Source organism: Leuciscus leuciscus, assembly GCF_965113295.1.
Source record: "Leuciscus leuciscus genome assembly, chromosome: 21".
NCBI classification, from domain to species: domain Eukaryota; kingdom Metazoa; phylum Chordata; class Actinopteri; order Cypriniformes; family Leuciscidae; genus Leuciscus; species Leuciscus leuciscus.
Window position 1 is genome coordinate 24,309,104 of NC_138745.1, and position 24,557 is coordinate 24,333,660.

Below are 24,557 nucleotides of genomic sequence, written 5' to 3' on the forward strand. Positions count from 1 at the left end.
CTGCAGCCTGGGCCCTAGAGGTGTCTGAATTGCACACCATATGCTGCTGCGTGTCTGTGGGGCAGAGGTGCCAGGAAAACCCCTGGTCTTGTGTGTCCGTGGAGGCCAAAGTGTGGTGAGGAAATATGAGAAAGCCATTATGACCCATAAAACATTCATGACTCTGACTCTTCTTTTTTTCCCCTCTACATGTCTATCATTTTCTATGTTGCTGCATCTTACCACCTGATCAGAATGAATGACAGACTCTGACCAAGAACATGTTTGTGTGCCTAAAGCATGTATATGACTGAAGACTTTCATAAACGATAATCGAGTCTTCTCTGAATTCGCTTCTACTGGGATTCATTTTCATATTCTCTGTTTTGGAGTAATTGTGTTCATTAAAACACACATGGAACAGTTTCATGCATTTGCCGCTTTGTGCAACTGCTCTGATGAGAAATAAAAATTCGCTGTTGTTAAAGCCGACTGAATGAGCCTATCGGATCAAGAAAAAAGCCACATTTTCTAAAATCCAATCACATTCATCTTTGACAGCAACACAACTTGTATTTTGCATGTATGGGGTGGGCAGATGAAAACATTTTATTTGACATGGTAACTACTATTATAGGGCCATATATAAATGTACAAACTCAATTTGTGGGCTGTAAATCTTTGTGCATGCAGCCTGAATGACATTTATTGGAATGTCCTAGTGGCTGATAAGCATCCGTCTGCTGTGTAACTTTAAGCATTAAATGTAGTAGAATGTGGTATTGTTCAAGATGTCTCTTGTGCGAAATGATTGAGCATTAATGCGAATTTTGCACAGAGATGTAACCCAAGCCGAATACGGAACAAACATGATGCTGCAATCCACTTCCTCTCCTTAATTGTCTTTTATAAGGCAATTGTGTAAATAATGATGGTACTTTCATGTAAAGTTGCGCTTATTCCTCACTGAAGACACTCCTGAGGCTACTGTGCTTAAATGCTCCATTTAGCAAGTCTTTGCAAATACCATCTCAAGTATCCTTAAAAAAAAAAAAAAATGCACACGGGCATTGGCTAAAGTAATCATAGCAGTACTTCAAATGTTATCTGCCCATGCTTTGGTATTAATGAAGTTCGCATGGTTGGACTTGATGGTTTTGCATTGGGAAATTCAATGCATTTTAAATAGACGCCTGCATGCGGGATTTACATAAGGTAATTGCACAAAGCTGGAACTACTATGTCTGTGATAGAGCCATTCCCCCTCCATGTGCACTAATACAATCAACCCCATTAAGTAGGCCGTAAATATAGAGCTGCTGTATCATACGAGCCTGACAGATAATGGACCCATCTGCATGTCCATTTACTCATCCTGGGTGAAGCCTGATTGGTTTATCCGTACTCCATCATCTGACCCAGCATTAAGAGCTAGTAAATTCTGCAGAAGAGAACACCTGAAGAACCCTGGCCAGAGTTTTATAGAGTAGCTCCAGCATGAGAGTGTGCCAATATGCTGGTCATTTATAAGAAATGGGTGCCTCTACCAGAGTGCCAGACAAGTTGCTCCTTTTTAATTTTGGAAGATGTCAAACATTCTATCAGACACATAATATTAAAGTGTTCACATATGCACTGTGCCATTCCTAGATAAATGATTATTTTGAGATATGAGGCCTTAAGAAATGTAAAAGGGCTGTCAATTAAACTCGACATTACAAGGCTTGAAAATTATGTGGTGCTTCTTAGGGTACGATGTAAACGGAAAAGTTTTTATTTTGCATCTTTTGCGTACAGATGAAAACATTATCAAAACAATCCCGTTCACACGGATCCACGAAAACGACTAAGCGTTGTATTATGCATGCCAGGCCAGTAGTTTGTCACATTGTAAAGAAACACTAGGCGTCTATAGACTGATATGCATGCGCATGACATCTCCGGGTTCACAAATTCCCACTTTTGTAGTTTACAGGGAGATGATAACAGTATCATTTTCAAAAACGTGCACTTTGAAACCCGTTTTCAAAAGTTTGCGTTTTCAGGCCCCCAAAACGCCGCTGTCGTTTAAATGAACGGCCAAAACGCAGAAAATGTTTTCTGTTTTTAGTTGAAAACTGTGTTGTGTAAACGGCCCCTTAGAAAAATTAACACTGATATTTCTGCAAATATCCATATTTCAGTTATCAATTGTTTAAAAAAAAAAAATAAAAATAAAAAATGTTTTATGGAATGGGTTTGGGTAGCCTAAGGGTTAAATAAAAAATGTAAAGTCAGTTTTGCTGATGTGTTTAAAAAAAATGATGCTGGCATCAACTATTAATTTTTTTACACGTAAATGAAGGATACAAATGACACCCATTTTGTAAAATATCCCATAGGCTATGCCAGCTTTAAATAGGACAAATCATTATTTTCAAAGACAATTCAAAGAAAAGTGTAGACAGAAGTTGAATTCGAAAGTTAAATGAGAAGCAAAGAGCACTACAGCTTTAAAATTCCACATACATCAGCTTAAACATCCTGGGTATAGACAGTCTGAAACCCTTTAAGCCAGGCATCTTGTGAATAAGACTGACAGTAATTTAGAAGCAATGCCTCTCTTCACTAGTCTCTAGTGATTCGGTCTCTCTCCCCCCTTTAATTAGTTTGTCTCCAACTGCTGATTTAGCCTCGGTGTCCTTGCAGGAAGCCGTGTGGTGGGTCTCTTTCACAGGCTGATTAATCCTGTTCAGGCCCGTGGAGTGGTGTTAGACCCCGTCAGCAGCTTATTAGCATGTGTGCATGCTAGCAGAGCCCCTGCTTCTCCTAAGGCTTAATAATATGTGTTTCTTCAACTAACATCCTTATTAGTGCTACTAAGTGACGATCAGACTTATAAATAGTGCTGTGTGCCTTTTTAATTAAGGCCTATGAAATCATAGGCTTGATGCGCGAGCGTGTCCGTGTGTGTGATAAATGATGGGTGTTCGTGCTGTTATGACTGCTGCTCCCGTGAGTTTAGCTCACACACTTACCTTAACTAGAACACACACTCACACAATCTCTTCACACTCTACTTTTGATGATTTATGATCTGAGGTGCCGCAGCCTCTTTACAGTGCAGTTTTGCTGAGAAGATAGCAGCTCGGAGAGGTACAGAACAGGCGGGTAATGTTAAACATCAATTAGGTTGATGTCTACTCATGCTGCTTTTTCCCTTTGAAAATGTTATCCTTAAACAGGGCCGTTCAATTGACATTGAATAAGACGTGACTGTTTTATTAATATTTCTCCCATCTTTCATTGGTCTTTAATAGCTTTCTGAAACGCATGCAATTATTTAAAGGGATAGTTCACCCCAAAATTAAAATTGTATGTATCATTACTCACCCTTAAGTTGTTCCAAACCTGTAAGAGTTTCTTTATTCTGTTGGACACAAAATAAGATATTTTAAAGAATGTTGGTAACCAGACAGTTGACGGCACCCATCCATAGTAGGAAAAAAAATACTATGGAAGTCAATGGGTGCTTAACTCGCACTGAAACCTGTGTGGGCCAGATACAGCCTATATGACCTTTGCCACTGCCAGAACTGAGCCATATGTGCCATAGTTGGCCCAGATGAGGCCCGGATATGTATGCTATCTGGGCTGTTTGGTTACCAACATTCTTCAAAAGATCTTCTTTTGTGTTTAAAGGCACACTATGCAGTTTCCGTTTTTCTCAAACAGCGACCCCTAGAGTCACTGTGGAGTACTTGTATTTAAAGTTACTGTCATAAATACCACTCACGCAGAGCCGTCTCTGCACTCTTCCGACACTAGCACGCATTTCAGACGTGAATCATGGCACAGTCGATGAAGAAAGCGTTCTTCGTTTTCTTTGTAGACTCTGCCATGATTCACGTCTGAAATGCGTGCTAGTGTCTTCCATAGAGGCTGCTTCATAACCATGTGTTGTTGATGTATGTGACGACGTGCCATAAAGCAAGTCGTGATTCTCGCAACATTTTCGGGGCGCCACCTCTCAAACTTGCATTGCGCCCCCTGCTTTGCTATCAGGATGATTCGCCCTACTACGAGTTTGTTTACCATCGAAATTATTTCGAAACTGTTTTATAAGGTACAAATCAATGTTGTTTTCGTCAACGATGACGATAACGAAATGATTTCGTTGACGCACCTTTTTTTTATGACGATAACGCGACGATGACTAGCTAAAAATGGCTCTAAGGTGACTAAAACATGACGAGACGTTTTCGAGTTTTCGTTGACGAGACGAGACGGAACGAAAATGATTATAGTCTGACGTTCACAATGCATGTCATTTCTGCCTAATTTGCGTGAAATCTGTCTGTTTAGAGCTAAAAAAGTATCAGCAATGCTGCCGCTTCCTATCCTTGTTTTGGGTACGCCCACCACCCGGCTGCCGCCATGCCGCGCACCAGATTCCACACAACAACAACACACCTGCGGCTGCGGCTAGTCACTCGCCACACATCTTCGATATGAGGCGCCGGACTGGACAAAAGCGAAACGAACTGCGCGAGCGTGCGACAGTGCGCGAGAGAGACCGAGTGTGTCTGCGCGCGAGAGAGACCGAGTGTGTCTGCGTACGAGAGAGACCGAGTGTGTCTGCGCGCGAGAGAGACCGAGTGTGTCCGAGCATTAGTTTAGTAGGCTAATTGGTACAAAGTAATATATCATTATTATATAACTTAGATTATAACATAAATTATAACATAAATTATTATTTGACTAATTATATAATAAAGCCACAATTGCCAAAGTAAGAATGTTTTTATCCTGGCTTTTTTGGAGTAAAACAGTGATTCCACTGTTACCACTTTATCTGTGTGTAATGTTGTAGTAGCTCAAATTGAATTGAGTTACAACACTCGAATTGCAACACTTGCTACAACCTGTCAAACCTAAGCCCATTTCCAATACTTTTTATCCTAAATTAATTTGTTAAAGACTACTTTTTTTTTTTTTTTTACTAAAATTGACTAAAACTTGACTAAAACCTTTTTGTGTTTTCGTCGACTAAAACTTGACTAAAACTATCAAGTTTATAAGTGACTAAAATGTGACTAAAACTAAAAAGCATTTTCGTCCAAAAGACTAAGACTAAGACTAAGGGCGCTTTCACACTGGCAGTTTAGTGCGGACCGGGGCACGGTTCGCATGAAAAATCGCAAATGTGAACGCTGTCATCGGACCCGGGTGCGCACTAGAGTACCGAACCCGAGACTACCTGGAGGAGGTGGTCTGAGCTCGGTTGCTCCCGAACCGTGGCGCGGTTCGCGTTAATGTGCAAGCAACACGGTCTCGGGTGCGCGCTTGTTCAGGAAGTATAGTATCCCGCGCATGCGTATCACTGTCGCATCAGTGAAAAATCTTCTGCGAGCAGCAGAAACACGGCGTCCCCTGGATATGTGCTGAATTACACCATGTAATGAACATAAACGTAGTTGTCTCTCACTATGTTGTGCATAATAGCACCAAAAAAACAGACAAATTACAGCTATGCTCAGTCGAGTTGTATTCTCCATGCGTTTTCCGTGTGCGTTTGCGATGACGTAAGATCACTGCAAACGCACCTGGGTTCGATACAACTAATTGAGTGTGAAACCAGACCAACGCTGCGGGGGGCGCCGGGAACTAGCGCACTCGGGTTCGGACCGCAGCAAACGAACCCAGTGGAAAAACGCCCTTAAACTAAAAGGGCTGCCAAAAACAACACTGGTACAAATCTTGCATAGTGTGCCTTTAACAGAAGAAAGAAGCTCATACAGATTTGGAACAACATGAGGGTGAATAAATTATGACAAAATTTTCCTTTTTGGGTGAACTATCCCTTTAATCACCATTCTTCCTTATTACTCGTTTCATTTTTTTTCTATTATTGCTCAGTTGTAGTGTCGAAGGACTTTTCACATATGTTAGCCTGCAACATTTAGTTAGTCTGAATAAAAAAAAATAAAAAAAAACTTCTGTGGAACACAAAAACTGGGAATAATTTGGAGACTAATAATGAAAGCGAGTGTGGATGTGTTGTCAATTTCTGAAATCGATGTAATGTTGTAATATGAACACTAGGGTGTAATGAAGATCATGTTTTAAGCCCTTCCGCAGTCTTAATTCTTGCTGTCAGCTTATTTCTTTTTATTGCACATTATCCTTCTCCCATAATCCACCTACACAGTCTCTTCCCTCCTTCTCTGCTCCTCTCCTCCAAAGCAGAGCTGGCAAGGGCTGACAATGCAAAGTAAATCCATTTTGATGTTCCTTACAGCTCTCTCTTCTTCTCTCTCCTGCTCTCAAGTATGCTCTCGCAATTCGGTTATGTTTAGAGGAGCTCTGGTGATTCATGCAGTTCAAGATATTCAGCGTGCCCTATTTCTCCCTCTCCCTCTCCCCCCGCTCGTCTAATGAAGTTAGTGTGTATATGCAGCGGAGAGAAGTAGATTAGAGCTGAGGTGATGAGGCAGAAGGGGAACCTCAGTCCTCCTGTACTCAGACCCGAGGAGGGGCTGCTGGGGTCGGCCGGGATGAATTCCCTCTGCTCCTGAGGTGATCTAATTGATTTTTGTACCCTGAGCCATCTGGCGTGGAGTAAGTGTGTTTGTGTGTGTGTGTGTGTGTGTGTGTGTGTGTGTGTGTGGGAGACCAAGACAACAGATCACCTCTTGAATTTGGTTCTGGGCTTACATTTGCCATTTAAAAGCATGCTACTCTTTCTGTGGGGGATTGTAATTAAATCACTATGTGCTTGCTAGAGCATGCTTTTGACATCATCACCAAAGGTCACCTGTGTTACCTACAGGACGGACGACATCATCAGTATCTTCATTTCACCTGAGAATATGTTCACCTAACACAATAACCAGGGAGTCTCGTGCTGTTTTTCATTTCAAAATAATTTGTCTGACAAATAAAGATGTCTGAGATGATAAAAAGTTGAGCTGAAACTAGTGAAATCTATAGTTTAAAATGAAAGTGACAAGTATTTATACTGTTTTCATAGATTTTGAAAAAAAATTCCACAATTTAAATTTTTTGCTTGAATAATATTTTTGCATTATAAATACTTAATTTGACCTGAACAAAATGTGCCTTTTAATAAATAATGGTTCAAGATATATGATTAAAAAATAAAATAATTTACCTTGTGTGGAGTCTGTGGACAAAATGTGTTAAAATATTAAAATATTTTAATGTCTTTTTGTGAATTAAATATATGAATTACATATTATGTTACTTTTAGCAACTTTTTGAAGCATTTTCGCCTTTTACTGAACTTTTTTTTTTTTAGGATCTTGTTGATATTGTTTTAAGGATGTGTACATACATCTTAGGTGTTTTTTTTGTTTAGTTTTTTTATTTAAAATACGAACATAAAATTGCAGTGAAGGGGCAGTTATCTGATGATGTTCAGTGTGGACAAAAAGATCATGTAGCTTCTATAAATGAATCAGCGTAAACCTCCAGTTTCTGTGCTCATGTTACAGCAGTGATGCTGTTTATGTCTTTTCTTACAGTCTCCAAGGGAAGATACTATTACATATCAGCAACATTAATAACAGATATTTTTTTCTTTATATTTGTATCTGTCTATAATAACATGCATGTGTGTTTATGTTTGTTAGCACATGTGGGGCAGTGTTAATATCCAGCCCTGTGGTACAGTCTCACTGAAGTATTCTCAGATGGATCAGAATCAATAGAAAGATTTGGTTAGGTCATATAGGGTTGAGTACGGTTTTAAACAGTCATTAGTACTATTTAAATAAACAGAAATGCAATTTCCACATGCAGCAAATGCCTAAAATGAAAATCAGGTGCACTGTTGCACAGGTGCAAATGATTAGAAGCTCATTAGAGAGTAAATGGAGGGGCACTGCCTCATATAAACATCAGAAAGTTGTGGTCAGGTTTGGTCTCAGCAGCTGAGGAGTGTGGCTACATCACGCTGAGATCAAAAGAGTTCGCGGAGGCCCTCAGAAAAGAACACCGCTGATGTTTGCGAGTTTGAGCGGCATTTTGAAATGATTGTCAAACAATTCGTTGTTAGTCTCTCCACTGTTAAAAAAAATAAAAAATTTATCCAGCCTAGGTGGTCCAGCCAAACTGCACTGAAGTCACTAACATCATGTCTACATGTGATGTCAAGATGGAAAAAGTCACCATTCTTATTAAGGTATGGAAGACCCTGGCAGCATTGTAACATTTTGAGCGTTGCTATGTAGTTGCTGGGTGTTTTTTTAGGGTTTCTATGCGATTGCTATAAATGATGTATTACATATGAATGTTACAGTATATATATATATATATATATATATATATATATATATATATATATATATATATATATATATATATATATATATAATACACATATATATATATATACACAAAGTACCTGTCAAAAGTTTGAAAACATTTAAAAAAATGCCTTTGAAAGAACCTCTATGATCCTCACCAAGGCTGCATTTATTTATTCAAAAATACATTAAAAACCGTAATATTGCAAAATATTGTTACAAAATAAAGGCACTGTTTTCTATTTTAATATATTTTAAAAAGTAATTTATTCCTGTGATGGCAAAGCTGAATTCTCAGCATCATTACTCCAGTCTTCAGTGTCACATGATCCTGCAGAAATCATTCTAATATGCTGATTTGGTGCTCTGGTAAATTTGTCTATTATTATTATCAATGTTGAAAAAGGTTTGACAGGTACTATATCTACATACATGCATGCATACATGGTCAAAAGTATTGGGACACTCTTGATGATTGAATTCAGTTGTTGCAATCACACCTTTTTAATTTACAAACGTTTGTGAAAAAGATGGGTCCTTCTGAAGAGCACGGTGATTTCAAGCGTGGAACTGTGATATGAAGACACCATTGCAATAAGTCAGTTTGTGAAATTTCAACACTGCTAGATATTCCATGGTCAACTGTAAGTGGTATTAGTGGAAAGCAAATGCGTTTAGGAACAGCAGCAACTCCGCCACAAACCAGAAGGCCATGTAAAGTCCTAGAGCAAGGTCACCGAGTGCTGAGATCAACAATCTGTTGATTCCATAACTGAAGAGTTCCAAACTTCCACTGGCATTAATATCAGCACAGAAACTGTGTCGGGAGCTTCATGGAATGGGTTTTCATGGTCTAGCAGCTGCATGCAAGCCTCACATCATCAAGTACACCGCCACTGGACTCTAGAGCAGTGGAAACGTGTTCTGTGGAGTGACGAATCACGCTTGGGTTTGGAGGATGCCAGGAGAACTTACTTGCCTGACTGCACTGTGCCAAAAGTTTGGTTGAGGATGGATAATGGTATGGGTCTGTTTTTCAAGGGTTGGGCTTGGCCCCTTACTTCCAGTGAAAATCTTAATGCTTCAGAATACCAAGAGATTTTGGACAGTGCTATCCTTCCAACTTTGTGGGAACAGTTTGGGGAAGGCCCTTTTCTATCCCAGTATGACTGTGCTCCAGTGCACAAAGCAAAGTTCATAAAGACATGGGTTGGATGAGTTTGGAGTGGAAGAACTTATATAAAAAATATGTATAAGATATCAAATATTTGATGACCAGTAATTTTCTTCTATTAAATTAAGATAAGACTGAGAAGTATTACTCATTGGACCAAAAACCTGTACACAGAAGCTCTTAGAATTCAATTCGCATTTAGAAGGATGTACTGTTACTTCATCCTCTACCTGGGTGTTATATTCGACAGCAACTTGTGTTTCACAAAAACAGCCGCCTTACACTTCAGAAACATCACTAAGCTATGGAACATGTTATCTGTTTCTGATGCAGAAAAGTTCATGTAATGCATTACTAGGTGGTTGTCCTGCAGCCTCAATAAACTAGCAACAATTAGTCCAAAATGCAACTCCATATTAAAGGTATAGCGGAGGATCTTTCCAAATTTTAGATAAGACCCGCCCTCTCCACTTTTTGAAAAGTTTGATTGATTCACCAAAATGATTGACAATTAGGAGGACCAATAGTATAGGTTACCCACCAGGAAGTAAAACATCCTCCGCTATACCTTTAATGTCTATATATTTAGAATGCAATGTCATTACAGTCCCTGTTGGTGTAATGGTCAGGTGTCTCAGTACTTTTGTCCAGATAGTGTAGGCCTACACACACACACACACACACGCACACACACACACAAAACCGATCACTTTGTGAGGTTCCCAATTTCAGTATCTGTTGTACAAACGGTGCATAAGTTATTTACCAAAAGTTTAATACTGCAATTTCTTTTAGCACATTTAACTTCATATTGGATGATGGCCTAAAGATCATCATAAAACAACTTGCCGTCAAGCAGTGTTTATCATCCATTCTGCCGACAGAGAAAAGCAAGCTATTTAATTTAGTTTTGCATGATATGCAATAACCACCAGCAGAAAATGTCGCAGAGCCTTATTCATTAAACTTGAACTTCAACTGCGCTTCTTCCACCTATAAAACCGTTGATTAAAACCAAGTGTGCTGAAACAATCCAAGTAAAATATTGATGGGAAAATCTCAGTGATTTTGTGAATGCAGCATTAATCCTGATGCCTACGCACAGTGAATAAACATGATTTTTAAGTAAAGGCTAATGTTTTGAGCACAGATGTGGGCTATTTGTATTTGATTGTGCTATCCACTAAATTTCCCAGGGGATGTTCTGTTCTCGGCTTCCACTCTTGGCTTGTTCCTGTGCTGTTGTCCATCAGCTTTCAGCTACCGCTGAAACCGTGCGTTTTTCAGATCGTTGCCATGGCAGAAGGGTCATGAGAAATCTATTATGATTTTGAGAGTCCCGTTTGATAGATGTTCAGAAGACCACTCGGTTCATAAAGCTTTGCAGAAGTATAGAGTGTTCTTCTACAATTGCATTAAAACTGAAACATCCAGGGCCACAGAGCTCAATAATATTCTGGCTTCTGTTTTAACAAAATTATTTATGGCAGTTTGACACACACAAACACAGCGAGTCTATTCTCCATACAGTAGAGGGTTGAGCATGCATCACATCATTTTCAGACTTTAGGCAGATCATAGATTTATGTTTTGCTGCATTAATAATTCATGCCCTCCATCCAAAAATCCCGCATGGCAACCTGATCCCAATCAATGATTTTTGTTGGTGCTATAGAGGATTTTATTCACAGTGAATGTCTCTGTATTTCCATCATAAAAATCACCTCATCTTTTGCAATGAATGTCTATAGCTCTTCTAACTAATGAAGATTTACATCTCTCGTAATGGAAATATTCTAGAAAAGCTGTAAATGTTGAATTCTTGAAGTATTTTATTGTGAGATGGGGAGTCATTAAAAAACAAAATAAAACAATCAAACAAAAAGCTACCACTAAAAAGGTTAAAACGGGGACATATAAAAGACTTTGTTGCCTTGATGTAGACAAAGAGAGTTACAAATTGGCACAACCAAAAATAATAATAAAAAAACAACACATTGATGATGTTTTGGCTTCATTAAAAGGGCAGCACAGTTTCATGGTGAAGGACAATCTTTCGATACAACAGCAAAGACTCATGCGTGTATAGCATACAATTAGTTTTCAGACGTTCAGTAGCTTCAAAGTATAGTGGGGTAAGAGACAGTAACATGAAAGTGACTTGTAAAAGGTAACAGTTCTGATATACTTTTAGGGGTGTTTTTTTCTTTTTCTTTTTCTTCTTCAAACAATGCATTTTGAAAATTTGAAAATAATACTTTTCTGTTTTAAAACACTTTGAAATGCTAGAGTTTCTCCCCCAGCTTTGTATTCATTTATCTTCGAAATTATTCTTCATACTAAAATATATTATTGTATTAATACAAACTACAGTATTGTACACTACATTGTGTAATAAATAACCATAAAGAAAATACAAAAATAAGACACATAAATATAAAAGGTCTCTAAAACTAAAAATGTAAAGTTATACTGGTGAGGGTTGGGAGGGGTAATACTGCCTTAACTGAAAACAAAACAAACAAACAAAAAAAATTACACAATGTTCACTGAAACAAACAACAAAAGAACTTCAATACAAACAAGACAAAAAATTAATACTGACAGGTAAAAAGGCTGACAAAAAAAAAAAAAAAACGAAAAACACTAAAAGTGAATTCTTCATTGATCATATCTGCCTACATTTGTTACCTGAAGAAAAAGTGTCGTGCTGCTAAAGATAACAAGAGAAACAAGTGCACCAAACGGGGAAAATACTTCAAGGCTGAAAAAAGAGATTCTTTTTTTTTTTACTCCTTTTTGCTCATCGATCGTCTTTCCTGAATTCTTGATGCAATGTAGTCTTTACACTGGATTGATCAAAAAAAAGAAAAAAAGAGGCAGTCTTGTCCTTTAGTCAGGACTAGTGGTTTAGGTGCAGGGGTCCAAAATTTTGCTACTAAAAACGAAGACAGCATGAGCCCCACGCGAGTGTGCTGCTTAGTGGAGGCGTCACAGCAACGGGCACAGCACTGTTCAATGGCACTTCCAACATGCATGTTTTTGCATAAGGGTGGATGATGGGTGGGGAAGGGACTTATGGCGATCACCTGAAACATGATGAAGACTACGTCTAAAACCAGCTGTCCGGGATTACTAAGGTTTATCTTTGATGTCTTGGCTTTTTTTTTGGAATTCATTAAAGCCCTCCCACCATAACCACATCAATCTTTTTTTTACATTTAAGGCTCAGTGTCCTTCTTGAAATGAGACGACAGACAAATGATGTGCTAGCGAGCACTAGCGTGGCTTAGGGAATAATGTCTGGGGCGCTAATACTGGAAGGTAGACATTAAACAACACAAGGCCCACATAGGTGTTCCATAGGTAAACTGGGAATATGGTAGTGCACAGGATACTTTTTCCTTCAAATGCAAGAAAATACTGAGTTTTGTTCATTGGCAATAAAAACGTATAGAAATCTCTCTCTCCCAACTGTACAGCTTTTCAGGGTAAACCGAGAGTGACAAAAATTAGTAATACTGATAAAAGAAATTGACCCAAGGCGTTTTAGTAATAAAACATTATTAGCCAAAACGTGTATAGCTTTCAGTCCGTATATGCATCATTTTCTTTTTTGTTTTTGTTCGTTTTTTCGTTAAACTTTGCATTTATACAAACCATACTCAAACACTGAAAATCGTCTTTATGTGGAAAAAGTAACTATTTCGTATTTATCAGGCACACCTGGGGGTTTATACACAGTAGTGGGTTTAAATGCAGCGTAAGAGCAGTCACGCTCTCTTCCTCGCCTCATTCTCGTCTTAACACAGTCAGTTCTCAGGAAGAGAGAGAAACATCTGCAAAGTGAAAACGTCTTTTTTGTTCCTTCAAATTAGTAATTTTGTAAAACAACTTCATAAAGAATAAGGGTCTTAAAAACAGTTCTCTTCATTTCACGCTTCCATTCGTAGCGGCTGTGTTTTCTTCATTTTCACTGTTTTTCTCATTGTCCGCCAGGTTCTCTCTTTCCTCGTCTCTTTCTGTCGTGTCCTTCATGTGTTCAGGGGCTCCTGTGTCCATGGCTTCCTCCGCCGTTCGCTCCTCTTCCCCGTTTTCTTCCTCTTCACATTCATCCTGCATCACTACAACTTTCAGCATCTGTCCGTCATTTTCCTCGCTCTCACCTTCTTCTTGTTCCGCCTCCTCCATCCTCTCTCCCTCCCCTTCCTGGTCCTCATCTGCTCCCTGGTCGTCTTCGTCTCCCTCTTCTCCAATCTTGACCACCTGAATCTCATCCTCATCCACTAAGCTCCCAGAGCCTATCTCATCCTCCTCCTCACTCTCATCCTCTCTGGTACTACTCCCCCGCTCGTCCGAGTCCAGGTGGGAAGGGGGTGAGGCCGCCGCGCTTCCCGTCGGAGGCTGCTCCTCGCCGGGGTTGTCCTCTTCCTCGACTCCTTGGCCTAACCCTTGACCTTGAGCCTCTTTCTTACAGTAGGAGTATCTGTGGTTCATGTGTTGCGAGTAGGAGCCGGAGTGGGAGAAGCGTTTGCCGCACTTGTCACACTGGTACGGCTTTTCTCCGGAGTGCAGGCGCATGTGCTCTATTAGGTGGTGTTTGTGTTTGAAGGCCTTGCTGCAGATCCCACATTCATGAGGCCTCTTTCCTGCAGGAGATGAAGAAGTTGCACTCTATTAGTATTCATCTTGGAGTACTTATCCTGTTACCAGAATATACATGGTGAAATACAATAATTTCTGAGATTATTATAGACTTGTAAGGGATGGAAGTACTGTCCATTCCATATTCTGTTAATCTATGTCTTAAGGTACAATCACATTTGCAAATTTTGTAGGAGAAATCCAAGCGGCAACATTCTAATCTGAAAAATGAAGCCTACCCGGAAGTGCGAAAAACTGCAATACTTCGAAAATCCGCTAGGGGAAGGTCCCAAAAGGGAGCAAATGTCCATACACCCCCATGTTAAAATGTCAGTTTTCACAGCATAAATTCATGTTTTTACAGGTTGGTCCCATGGACTTTTATTGTATTTTTCGATAGGTTCCGAGTGCCTGACAACTGTGAGGGGGGTGATTTTTTTTTTTCTTTCTAACTCGTTAGTTTAGATCGTATTTAGATACGACAAATAAGGGCGCGATTGACAGCTTGATTGACAGCTGACAACGAGCATAGGCTGCGCCAAGTGGAATTCCTGAAATTTGACGTCTCGGCCATGATCTGACACAACACATCATACCTGTAAGTTATCCTTTCTGAACATTTGTATTGAAATATGGCGCCGCCCATACCCCCCATAAACGGCCTCAAAACCGTTCTTCAGAAGTCTATGGGTGACGTCACAGACGCTTTGTCCATATTTTTTACAGTCTATGGATTCATCAGGTCCCTTTCCACAGGTGTATAAAATCAAGCACCTAGATTATGAATGCAGACTGCATTGTGCTTGATTAATACACCTGTGGAAAGGGACCTGATGAAATCCATGAATAGGGCGAAAAAGTTCCTAATGCATATTTTGCATGTTCAAGTTGGCGAATGCACTGTGATGACCAATGGAACACTGCTCGTTTCAAAGTGATTTCTGTGTAAGTGTAGCATTGGGCAAATGTAAACGCACCTTTAAGGTGTTAAAAATCATTTCATGTACACTGGAAATTTATAATAATTGTTTTTTAGCTGATTGACACTGTTATGCAACAGTACAACATATTAAATTGACTCATTTTCATCAATTATATGCATGCTTTAAAAACCACTGTCACACAGTTCAACTTATGGTCCCAGCCGGGGAAAAAAATATTGTAATCTCCACATGTAGCACTAGAAAATCCACCCACACCCAGCCTTCAACCCTGGATCTTTAAGGCATTAAGAATTGCATTACATGTTGTTATGTAGCCATGGACAATAAGACCAAACAATGAATCAAAACAAGCTGTGGTGCACAAGACAGGCCAGTTCCACCAAGGCCTGGAAGTTTATAAACTGTGGCTTCAGAGAAAAAAGACAGCATAACTTGTGGTTCAAGGCGCTGTGATGTCATTTGGATGAGTGCTGCTCGCTTTTTGGCCAGGTATCTTAACAGTGAGAGGTGACCTGCTCTTGGCTTTGCTAACTTCTCATGTTTTTAGAGCAAAAGAGGGAGGAGGAGTGTAAATTACAAACAGAGAACTGATGTAACAGCCTGGGTTCGGTGTGAGAAGGTAATGTATTTGGCCAGAGGATGAGGGAAAATAAGTCACCGCACCCTCCAGCACGTGTAATTTAACAGTGGTTGGAACTTAAAATTCAGCTCTGCTCCCAGTGTAATAGGTAAAATTACTGCAATACAACGTATTCTGTAATAATTTCCCCTTCAATATCACTTCAAATCATATTTCTATGAATGCCCAACCATTTGTGTATGAAGGAACATCTAAAAACAGGCCTAACTGCTTTCTTAATGTCTACTTTTCTCCTTGGTGATATAGGTGTTTGAGAATCCTACCTGTGTGTTCGTATTTATGGCGGAGCAATGAGCTGCTCTTCTGGAAGATTTTGTCACAGAGGTCACAGGCGTACAGCCCACTCTCTGTCCTTTTCATCTTCTTCCTCGTCGGACCTGAGTCTGAGTCTGTCTGTTCTTCCAATGTTGAGGTGACCTCTGACCCCATCTCCTGTTTCTCCTCCTACATCAAGAGAAAAATCAGATCATTGTATTTGAGATAATATAACCAAGGATACATTTGTGGGCACATATATGTATATACACTCGAATGTTAGTTTAGAGCAGAGATGGGGAGCGTCAGTCTTGAAGGGCCCGCTATCCTGCAGAGTTCAGCTCCAACCCTGAAAACAAAAAACTCACCTGCCTGTAGCCTTAGTGATCCTGAAGACATTGATTAGCTTGTTCAGGTGTGTTTGTTTTTGGTTGGAACTAAACTCTGCAGGACAGCGGCCCTCCAGGACCGACGTTCCCCATCCCTGGTTTAGAGCTACCGTTGTGGACCCTTAAGCTAACATGCAGTGAATGTGGGGTCCTCACCTTAATGCCATTGACGTGTATAACGTTCTTCTGTGGTGTGTCGGCCCCTGCTGGGCTGGAGGATGTAGTGGTGTAACTGTAAGTCAGCTGCGGGATCAAGATGGTCTGTTTAGTGGTGGCAAGTGCACGTAGACATTGTGCTTGTCCCTGGTCAGTGATAGCCACTAGGGTGGGCAGTTGAGTGGTCACAATGTTTATGGGATTGGCACTTGATTGGCTGGCAAATATGGCAGCATTGGTGCTTGCATTGCTAAACAGTTCCTTCTTTGTGCAAGTCAAATTCAGTGGCTCCTCTTGAGCCGAGTAAACAGTGTTAACGTGACCGCTAGCCACAGGAGCTGTAGCAGCGGATTTTGGTAGCGACAGATCGAGAGGTCCTTCGCCTTCCTCAAGAGTCCTGACTGGGACAGGACCATCAGCCGATAGGTTTAGTGGTGAAGGGGATGTAGGGACACTCTCGATCCCATTCACCCCAGCTGCTATGCCCTCAACTGGACTACTGCATTCCCTCTCCCCTTGCTCCTCTGAGTTCATTTGATCATCCAGCTCTGTTCTGGGTGATCCACCTCTAGTCCCATCCAAATCCCCAGGGGTGGTCTGCTCGTCTTCAGCCAGGGGTGAGGAGGGGTCTATGGAGATCTGTCCCAGCTGCATCTTCTCAAACCACTTCTTTACCACCTCTGCTGGAAGACTGACAGACTCGGATATCTTTGCCAGCTCCTCCTTGGTGGGCTCATTGTTTAAGGCAAAGTAAGCCTTAAGCAAGGAGAGAAGGTTCTTCAGAGGAGGCTGACCAGGACACAGTCCTTCCTCCAAGTCCATCTTCCCGTCAAGATTTTTCCCGTTTACCCTATGTCCATCTTTACCACAGTGCTTAAGTGTTGTGTCATTGTGTAACATACTCTTTTCATCCACAGTGATGGTGGTTTTGTCCCTATTTGTCTTCACAGTCAGGTCCTCTGGCAGCTTCTGAGCCTTGCAGACCTCCGTGTTCAACCCCAAAGGTTCCTTCTTCGGACTTTGAAGGAGTGCTTGGGCCTGTGACGGGTCTAGACTGTAGTTGATGATGATCTTAGTATTGCCATCCTGATCCAAGATGGGAAGACTAATGGCCTGGATGACTTGCTGGGATGCTTGGGCAATTCCCAACCCTCCTGCTCCAACGATTCCTGTCCCTGCTTGCTGCCCTTTAGCTTGCGTGCTTTCCAGCACTTGCCTGATGACGTTGCCATCCACTGCCACCTTCAGCACATTCTGTAAGTCCCCCAGGTTGATGCTGATTGGGGATACCAGACCCACTGTTGGGAGTACAACAGCCTGTACGGCACCCTGGAGAGGGGCTGCCGCCCCACCCTGGAACATGCCATTTACGCCTCTAGCAGATGGGGCCACCACCACTGGCTTGTACTCATAGTCCAGCGGCTCAGATTTGATCTGCGTCAAGGGAAGCTGCTCCTGAAGGGGTTTGCTGTTGTCCGGTTTGTCTCTGACTTGGACACGTGCTGTAGGGGAAGAGGTTGGCAGGGATGGGGAAGAGCACTGCGGAGTCTTGGCAGCCCCGGTGGCGGGAGAAGGTCGTGGCCGCCCGTTTACTGAGATGAGGCCGATGCACTTCTTACTGCTGATGTGGGAACTGTAGGAGCCGGAATGAGAGAAACGCTTCTTGCAGTTGGAGCATTCATAAGGCTTTTCTCCTACAAAACACACATAATAAAGAAATGAAACAAGTGACACTTCACATATAACAAGGTCTTCAACTCTATTGCTTTTACTTCTGAGGACACCATTGTATGTTTCAGATTTGTGATGATCGAAAGAATGGAGGGGAAATCAAGTACTTTATTCAAGTACAATAAAAAAAAGTCACCTCAATGGTGGTCCTAAAAAGAAACCATTACAACTCAGAAAAAGCTTTTTTTGTTCAAACAGTAAAGGCTATAAAAACAGTGCGCAATGTTTAAAGGACAAACTCTCTTTGACAGAAAGTACTGAAAGTTCTTTGAAGTACTTGAATGCTGAATTGCCCTACAAATTTGTACAAAGAAGTGAATGATTGCACACACATATGCATGCTTGCAAACACACACACAAATTACTCTAGCAGATTTTAGGCAGCCCTCACCACTGTGGATGCGCAGGTGTTCTTTCAGGTGGTGTTTGTACTTGAAGGCTTTGCCACATTCAGTGCATTTAAACTTTCGATTCCCTCCTCCACCTGACTGAGTAACATGCCGCTAAAGAATGTAAGAGAGAATGCGTTATACTTGGGTGAACAATGCTGCTGTCATTTATCTGTAAGTGCAAAATCTCATGAAAAGCATGCCTTTATATGAAATATATGCTTGAATTGCTTAATGACAACATTAATTATTACATTTTACAGCTTTTAGTACTTTTCTATAGGTCTTGCATGAGTGATATTAGCCTTGTGAGTTACCCATGTGTTAAATCCAACCATTTTCTTTCTGGATTTCAATCTTTGGCTTTCACAACAATACACAATAGTCTACAATTGAAAACCCCCGGAAACCACTTTGAACACTTTAGATTTAACACAGTTAACCAAAATATGCCATTAAATAACACTGCTCACAAACATTGAAGATTAAGGACAGAATACCTGTTCTCGGCCAGCTTTGTGTGCGGTCATGTGTCTGTCCAGCTGTGTTCGGTAGGCAAAGGTGTAGCTACAGAGAGAGCAGCTGAAGTTGTCCTCGCTCTTCTCGTGTCTGTATTTAATGTGCTCCTTCAGTGAGGTGTAACGCTTGTAGCCACGAGAGCAGTACGGACAGGTGAGAAGCTGAGAAAATGAGTCTGGCGTGCCTGAAAGTAAGAGAGAGAAAAGAGAACATATTACAAATGAGTAAAGTTTATGTGTCTATTTATCATAATTTTCTATGCCTCCCTCTTTTATCTTTTTCTTCTTTTTGTTTCTTCAAAATTATACATTTGAAACATGGGGGAAAATATCTATCAGTAGCTGCAAATGTCTGGAAATTTGCATACCACGTTGTTCAAATATGTCTGAAGAGGTGAGCAAGTAAACTGATGTAATAGAAAGGAATCCAAATGCATGGATTTCTGGCATAGATCATTTATCTGTGCAGTGTGTGTGTATAGACATGGATCAATGCACTGATGAATGAGCATATGAGAGTTAGAGAAGATCTTTAATGTGTGACACTTCCCATTCTGAAATATCTCCAGCATGAAGAGATAAAGAACAGCAGCCAAAATGAAAAGAAAATAATTATAAATAATTACATGCATGAACAATGGATTCCATAAAAAAAAGAAACAATATGCTGGTGAAGCCTGTTACATTTTAACAAAATAATAAAGCCACGGATGCCAAATCTTTGTCACTTGAGTGCAGGGCACTCTGGTAAATTAAACTAATATAGTATAATTTATACTTATAAGACATTAATATGTTTAATTGCAATGCCATTGTGCTGCATTCAAATTCGGATACACCAATGTCTTTATATTTCTCAAACCAAATGTCTAAATTTAAGGAAAGATTTTTATAGTTTTAACCATCATTAACATATCTTGGTCAAAATGATCAAATGTCAAATGGAAAAATGAGCAGAAAACACCTGGACGGGTTCCTGTCTAGCTCTCACACAGGTAACATATTACCTGTTAACAGGTAACCAATTAAACTTCTCACTCCGGTCAGGTGAAACGTTCTCTCACACACAAACACAGCAACAGGGACGTGAGAAAGTAGCTCAGGTATGGGAGATTTGCACAGGTGTTGCAGGTGTAACAAAAATCATTTCAGACTCATTAGTGGTCTATGGTCAATGAGAAGTGTTGCTATTGTGTCTGTCTCCATGTATGACATTTGAAAGACATGTACAATACAGTTTAAGGAAAAAGTATGTGAACCCTCAGGTTTAACAGGCTCCTGCATAAATTGGTTATACAATTTGATGGAACAACAATAGATCAACAAAAATAGATTGATTAAACATAAGTAAAAAGAGATTTTGAATTTGCTATTCACAAGAAGCAATCTCTGTTGTCACACATGCTTTAAAAAAAAAATCTCACAAATCAATGACAAATCTAAGTTCATATTACTTGAATTTCACACACTTGCTCCTGCATCTGTATTTGTGTTCATCATGAGTGATATTTACAATGTGCGTGATGCGTGTATGTCTACCATTTTCATCATGTCCACTGGTTTCTGGTGTGCCCTGACGCGGTTCGTCGTCTGGAGCCTCGGGGTAGATGACGGCCGTGTCTCCTTGCTGGAGCATCTCCTCAACCAAAGCATCTCTGCTCCTCTCATCCTCGTCTGACACGCACTCCTCTTTCACTGCAACACATGCAAATACACACTTACTCACTGCTGTGTCTGTGGACAGAGTAAACACTTGTATGATATGGCCCAGCGCACGATAAAAATATGAAGGATGAATAATTTGAATCAGAGCAACAGCCAAAATACTTAGTGGTGACTCACTATTAAACAGTACATTAGCTAAATACTTAGTGGAGTTTGAGTGGATATGAGCTTTAGATACATAGCTTCATGTACGTGGGTATGTACTCCCACAAAAACACATATTAGTCCTCGAATGCACATTTACCTATTAAAAGCAAATGAAAAAGTAATGACTCTGGTACAGCTAATTCAATTTCGGGCTTAATGCACAATCTGAGCTCAACGTCCCCATTAAATGAGCTTCTTTAATTTGAGAAATGTACTCTCATTCTCTTTTGCTCACAAACGAAAGATTGGTTCAACTAACGATTGCAAATGAACAAGCGAAGGCTTCGGGAGAAACTGAGCCCCCGGGCGGCACACTGTTCTGTGCCTTAGCTATGCGCTCTCTCATGCGTATACTGAAAATGAGTCCGCAATGTCAGCAATTACAACTAATGGCATTTGCTAGCGAGTCAAAACAACATTCGGAAACACCTGAGGACATTTGTGCATTTGTGTGTCGGAACGATTTAAGAGATCCTGCAATATGTGAGGGAGAAAAACTAAATGAAGAAGGCTTTTTTTTTTGTTTATGTCAGTGTTCTTTTGCTTGTTCTCACTCTGTTTTTCAGCAGCTCTTTCTGTGGTGCACTCTACCCTTGTCAGCAGTGATGTCTCCATAAGGGACGCTGATTCACACAGACACTGTTTATTTGTCTGACAAGTAGGATTTTCTCACCACGGTATAGAAGGACGTCCTTGGTTCTATACAAAGAAGACATATCCTGTCATTATTATTTTTTATTTTTTTATTTTTTACAGTTATTTATTCATTATAAATGCATATTAAATTGACAATATTTATTATTATTATCAGTTCATTTAATAATTTATTTTTAATTGTTAACATTTAAATGTTTATTATTTTAATAATATAATAATAATATATACATATATATATATATATATATATATATATTTAATTATAAATATAATTAATTATTCATTTTATTTCATTTTACTCTGACTGAAATGGCATGATTTTAGTTAACGTTAATCTACAGAAGTAGAAACATTTATTCATTTATTGCATGTATCCAAAATTTGTAAATCTATAAATAAATCTAAAAACATTTTAAATTGTTAATATCTTGCCGTGTTATTGTTTTTTCATAATATTTTTGTTATTTTCGTCTCATCTTTGTTATCGTTGATAAAATCACACCCTAACTAACATATTTGTCAGTAATTTTGCTGAGTAACACTGCCCATCATCATGTAAGTAGGCACTAGAATAGAGGAGTAACAGAACACTACGCAAATATTATAGATTCATTTGCATATTCATTTAAACTATGCTCTTGACATTTGCAGACAGAAAAACCATGAACACACTGAAAAAGATAAACTCTATCATGATCTCAAGTGATTTCAATGGCAAATGTTTCAGTAGGTCCCTCCCAAACGTTCCTGAGAGGTTTAAATCGTGTTGAAATCTGGGTGTGAGATGTTCTGCTAGTAAAAAAACAGATGATTACAAGAGCTCTTGCTCCAAGCTTTGCCAGCCATTACAGCATGCTGTTGTCATGACATCACAACACTACTGTAGCTGTGACAATCTCACATTATAAGTGGGCCAGAGATAGACATGAATGTTAGTGAGGCTGGACGAGTGTCCTTCCTCATTCTACACTCAGATCTTTCACATTACGCCATTTCCAAGAAACGTTCACAATCTAGGTGCAACACTTTATTACACCACATTAATAAAAGTCCTGTGACATCTTGTGAGGGACAATATCCCCTCAGGCCATACAATGATAAACTGTTGACAAAGGCAGACAGAGATTATCTTGTGATTGTACAACAAGCTAAAACTAAAACAGAAAAAAAAGATATGTGCTGTAGTCTAAGCTCAGTGAAGTAGCTAACACACGACAATACATGCACTTATGATTATATATTGACATCCTGACCTTGTAAAACACATTAAGGGTGAAGGTCAGATAAAGTGCATGAGTGCTCTGTGATGGGCTTGGTTTGATTTGAGAATGATGCACTAGTCACATGAGTGTCAAAGCTCACCCAGTTCATAGATTTACTTTAACTTGGGACGGTCAACTTGAGAAACTAAAGGAAAATGTGCATAAAATCTTGTGAGGTACTGTGAACATAGTTCCAATATCCATAAAACCCACTAAACAGTTACGGTTGGTTCTCACCGCAGCTGAATGTGAACCAAATCTGATTTTCTGCTCAAATCTGATTTTTCTGTGAGGTTGTTCACATGACCCTTTTAATGAAGCCTGTATCAGATACTGGTTTGAACAGACAACACTCCTAAACTGATGCACATAATACACTCTAACCTGGAATGTCCATCAGAAGTAAATAGGTGGAGGTTATGAATTGTAGGCTACATTGATTAATTATAAGGGCAAAGAGATCAAAATGACTCAGAATTGTAATAATGAATATTATATATTACAAAATAATGATAATACTGATACTAATAATAATGCTGATACATAATTTATAATAATACTGATAATAATGTATATAGAGATATTACAAAAGTTTGAGGACATTAAGATTTTGTTTTAAAGAAATTATTCATAAGGATGCATTGAATTGATAAAAAAGTGACAGTAATTTTTTGTTTTATAATGTTACAAAAGGTTTATATTTCAAATAAATGCTGTTTGTTTTAACTTTCTATTCATCAAAGAATCTTAAATATTAGGCGGCACACACACACACACACACATACACGTATATATACAGTATATTTATATATATATATGTGACCCTGGATCACAAAACCAGTCACAAGTCGCACGGGTATATTTGTGGCTATAGCCAACAATACATTGTATTGGTAAAAATTATTGATTTTTCTTTTATGCCAAAAATCATTAGGCTTTTAAGTAAAGATCATGTTCCATGAAGATATTTAGTAAATTTCCTACCGTAAATATATAAAACATGTATTTTTGTGAGTGAATGCAGCACAATCGTGAACATAAATGGACAACTTTAAAGGCGATTTTCTAAATGTTTCGATTTTTTTGCACCCTCAGATTCCAGATTTTCAAATAGTTGTATCTCTGCCAAATATCACATATCAATATATCAAAATCATATCATAACAAACCATACATCAATGGAAAGCTTATTTAGTCAGCTTTCATGTGGTGTATACATCTAAAAACTTGACCCATGTGACCCATGTGATATATATATATATATATATATATAACATGAACAGGACACCAGATTCATGTGTGATTCTGATTCTTATTGTGTGCCTTTCAGCGCAGACGAGCAGCAAGCACTACATTTCCCAGAATTCACCAGCTTCACTTTTCCTGATTAAAGTTCTGGTGGGATTTCCATTATGAGTAAGGCACTTACAGCACATTCCCCAGTGACCAATTACTCCATCACCATATGCTCAGGCACTTTAAAACCTAGTCAAAAATGAGGTAAGCCCATCCACCATGTTCCTTGTTCCATTATGCTAGGTGCCTATGCACACCACATTACGTAAATGGCTGATTCCTAATGCCTGTTCAAAAAAATGTGTGGTTAAATAATATAGCGGTATGACATATAAAATTGGA

The 24,557-nt window shown here is 39.4% G+C and overlaps 1 protein-coding gene across 4 annotated transcripts in view; it reads right to left on the reverse strand.

The window, feature by feature from the left end:
• Nucleotides 1-11,276: 11,276 nt before the first annotated feature.
• Nucleotides 11,277-24,557, reverse strand: part of zeb1b (zinc finger E-box binding homeobox 1b) — a 57,938-nt gene continuing 44,657 nt past the window's right edge. For all 4 annotated transcript variants that reach the window (XM_082151220.1, XM_082151219.1, XM_082151217.1 and 1 more), the window contains exons 3-8: nucleotides 20,668-20,823; nucleotides 19,111-19,313; nucleotides 18,613-18,724; nucleotides 16,491-18,184; nucleotides 15,954-16,134; nucleotides 11,277-14,111 (exon numbers count right to left, since the gene is read on the reverse strand). In XM_082151220.1, the coding sequence (XP_082007346.1) occupies nucleotides 13,393-14,111; nucleotides 15,954-16,134; nucleotides 16,491-18,184; nucleotides 18,613-18,724; nucleotides 19,111-19,313; nucleotides 20,668-20,764 (3,006 nt within the window). In that variant the 5' untranslated portion in view covers nucleotides 20,765-20,823 and the 3' untranslated portion in view covers nucleotides 11,277-13,392. The remainder of the gene's footprint in view (nucleotides 14,112-15,953; nucleotides 16,135-16,490; nucleotides 18,185-18,612; nucleotides 18,725-19,110; nucleotides 19,314-20,667; nucleotides 20,824-24,557) is intronic.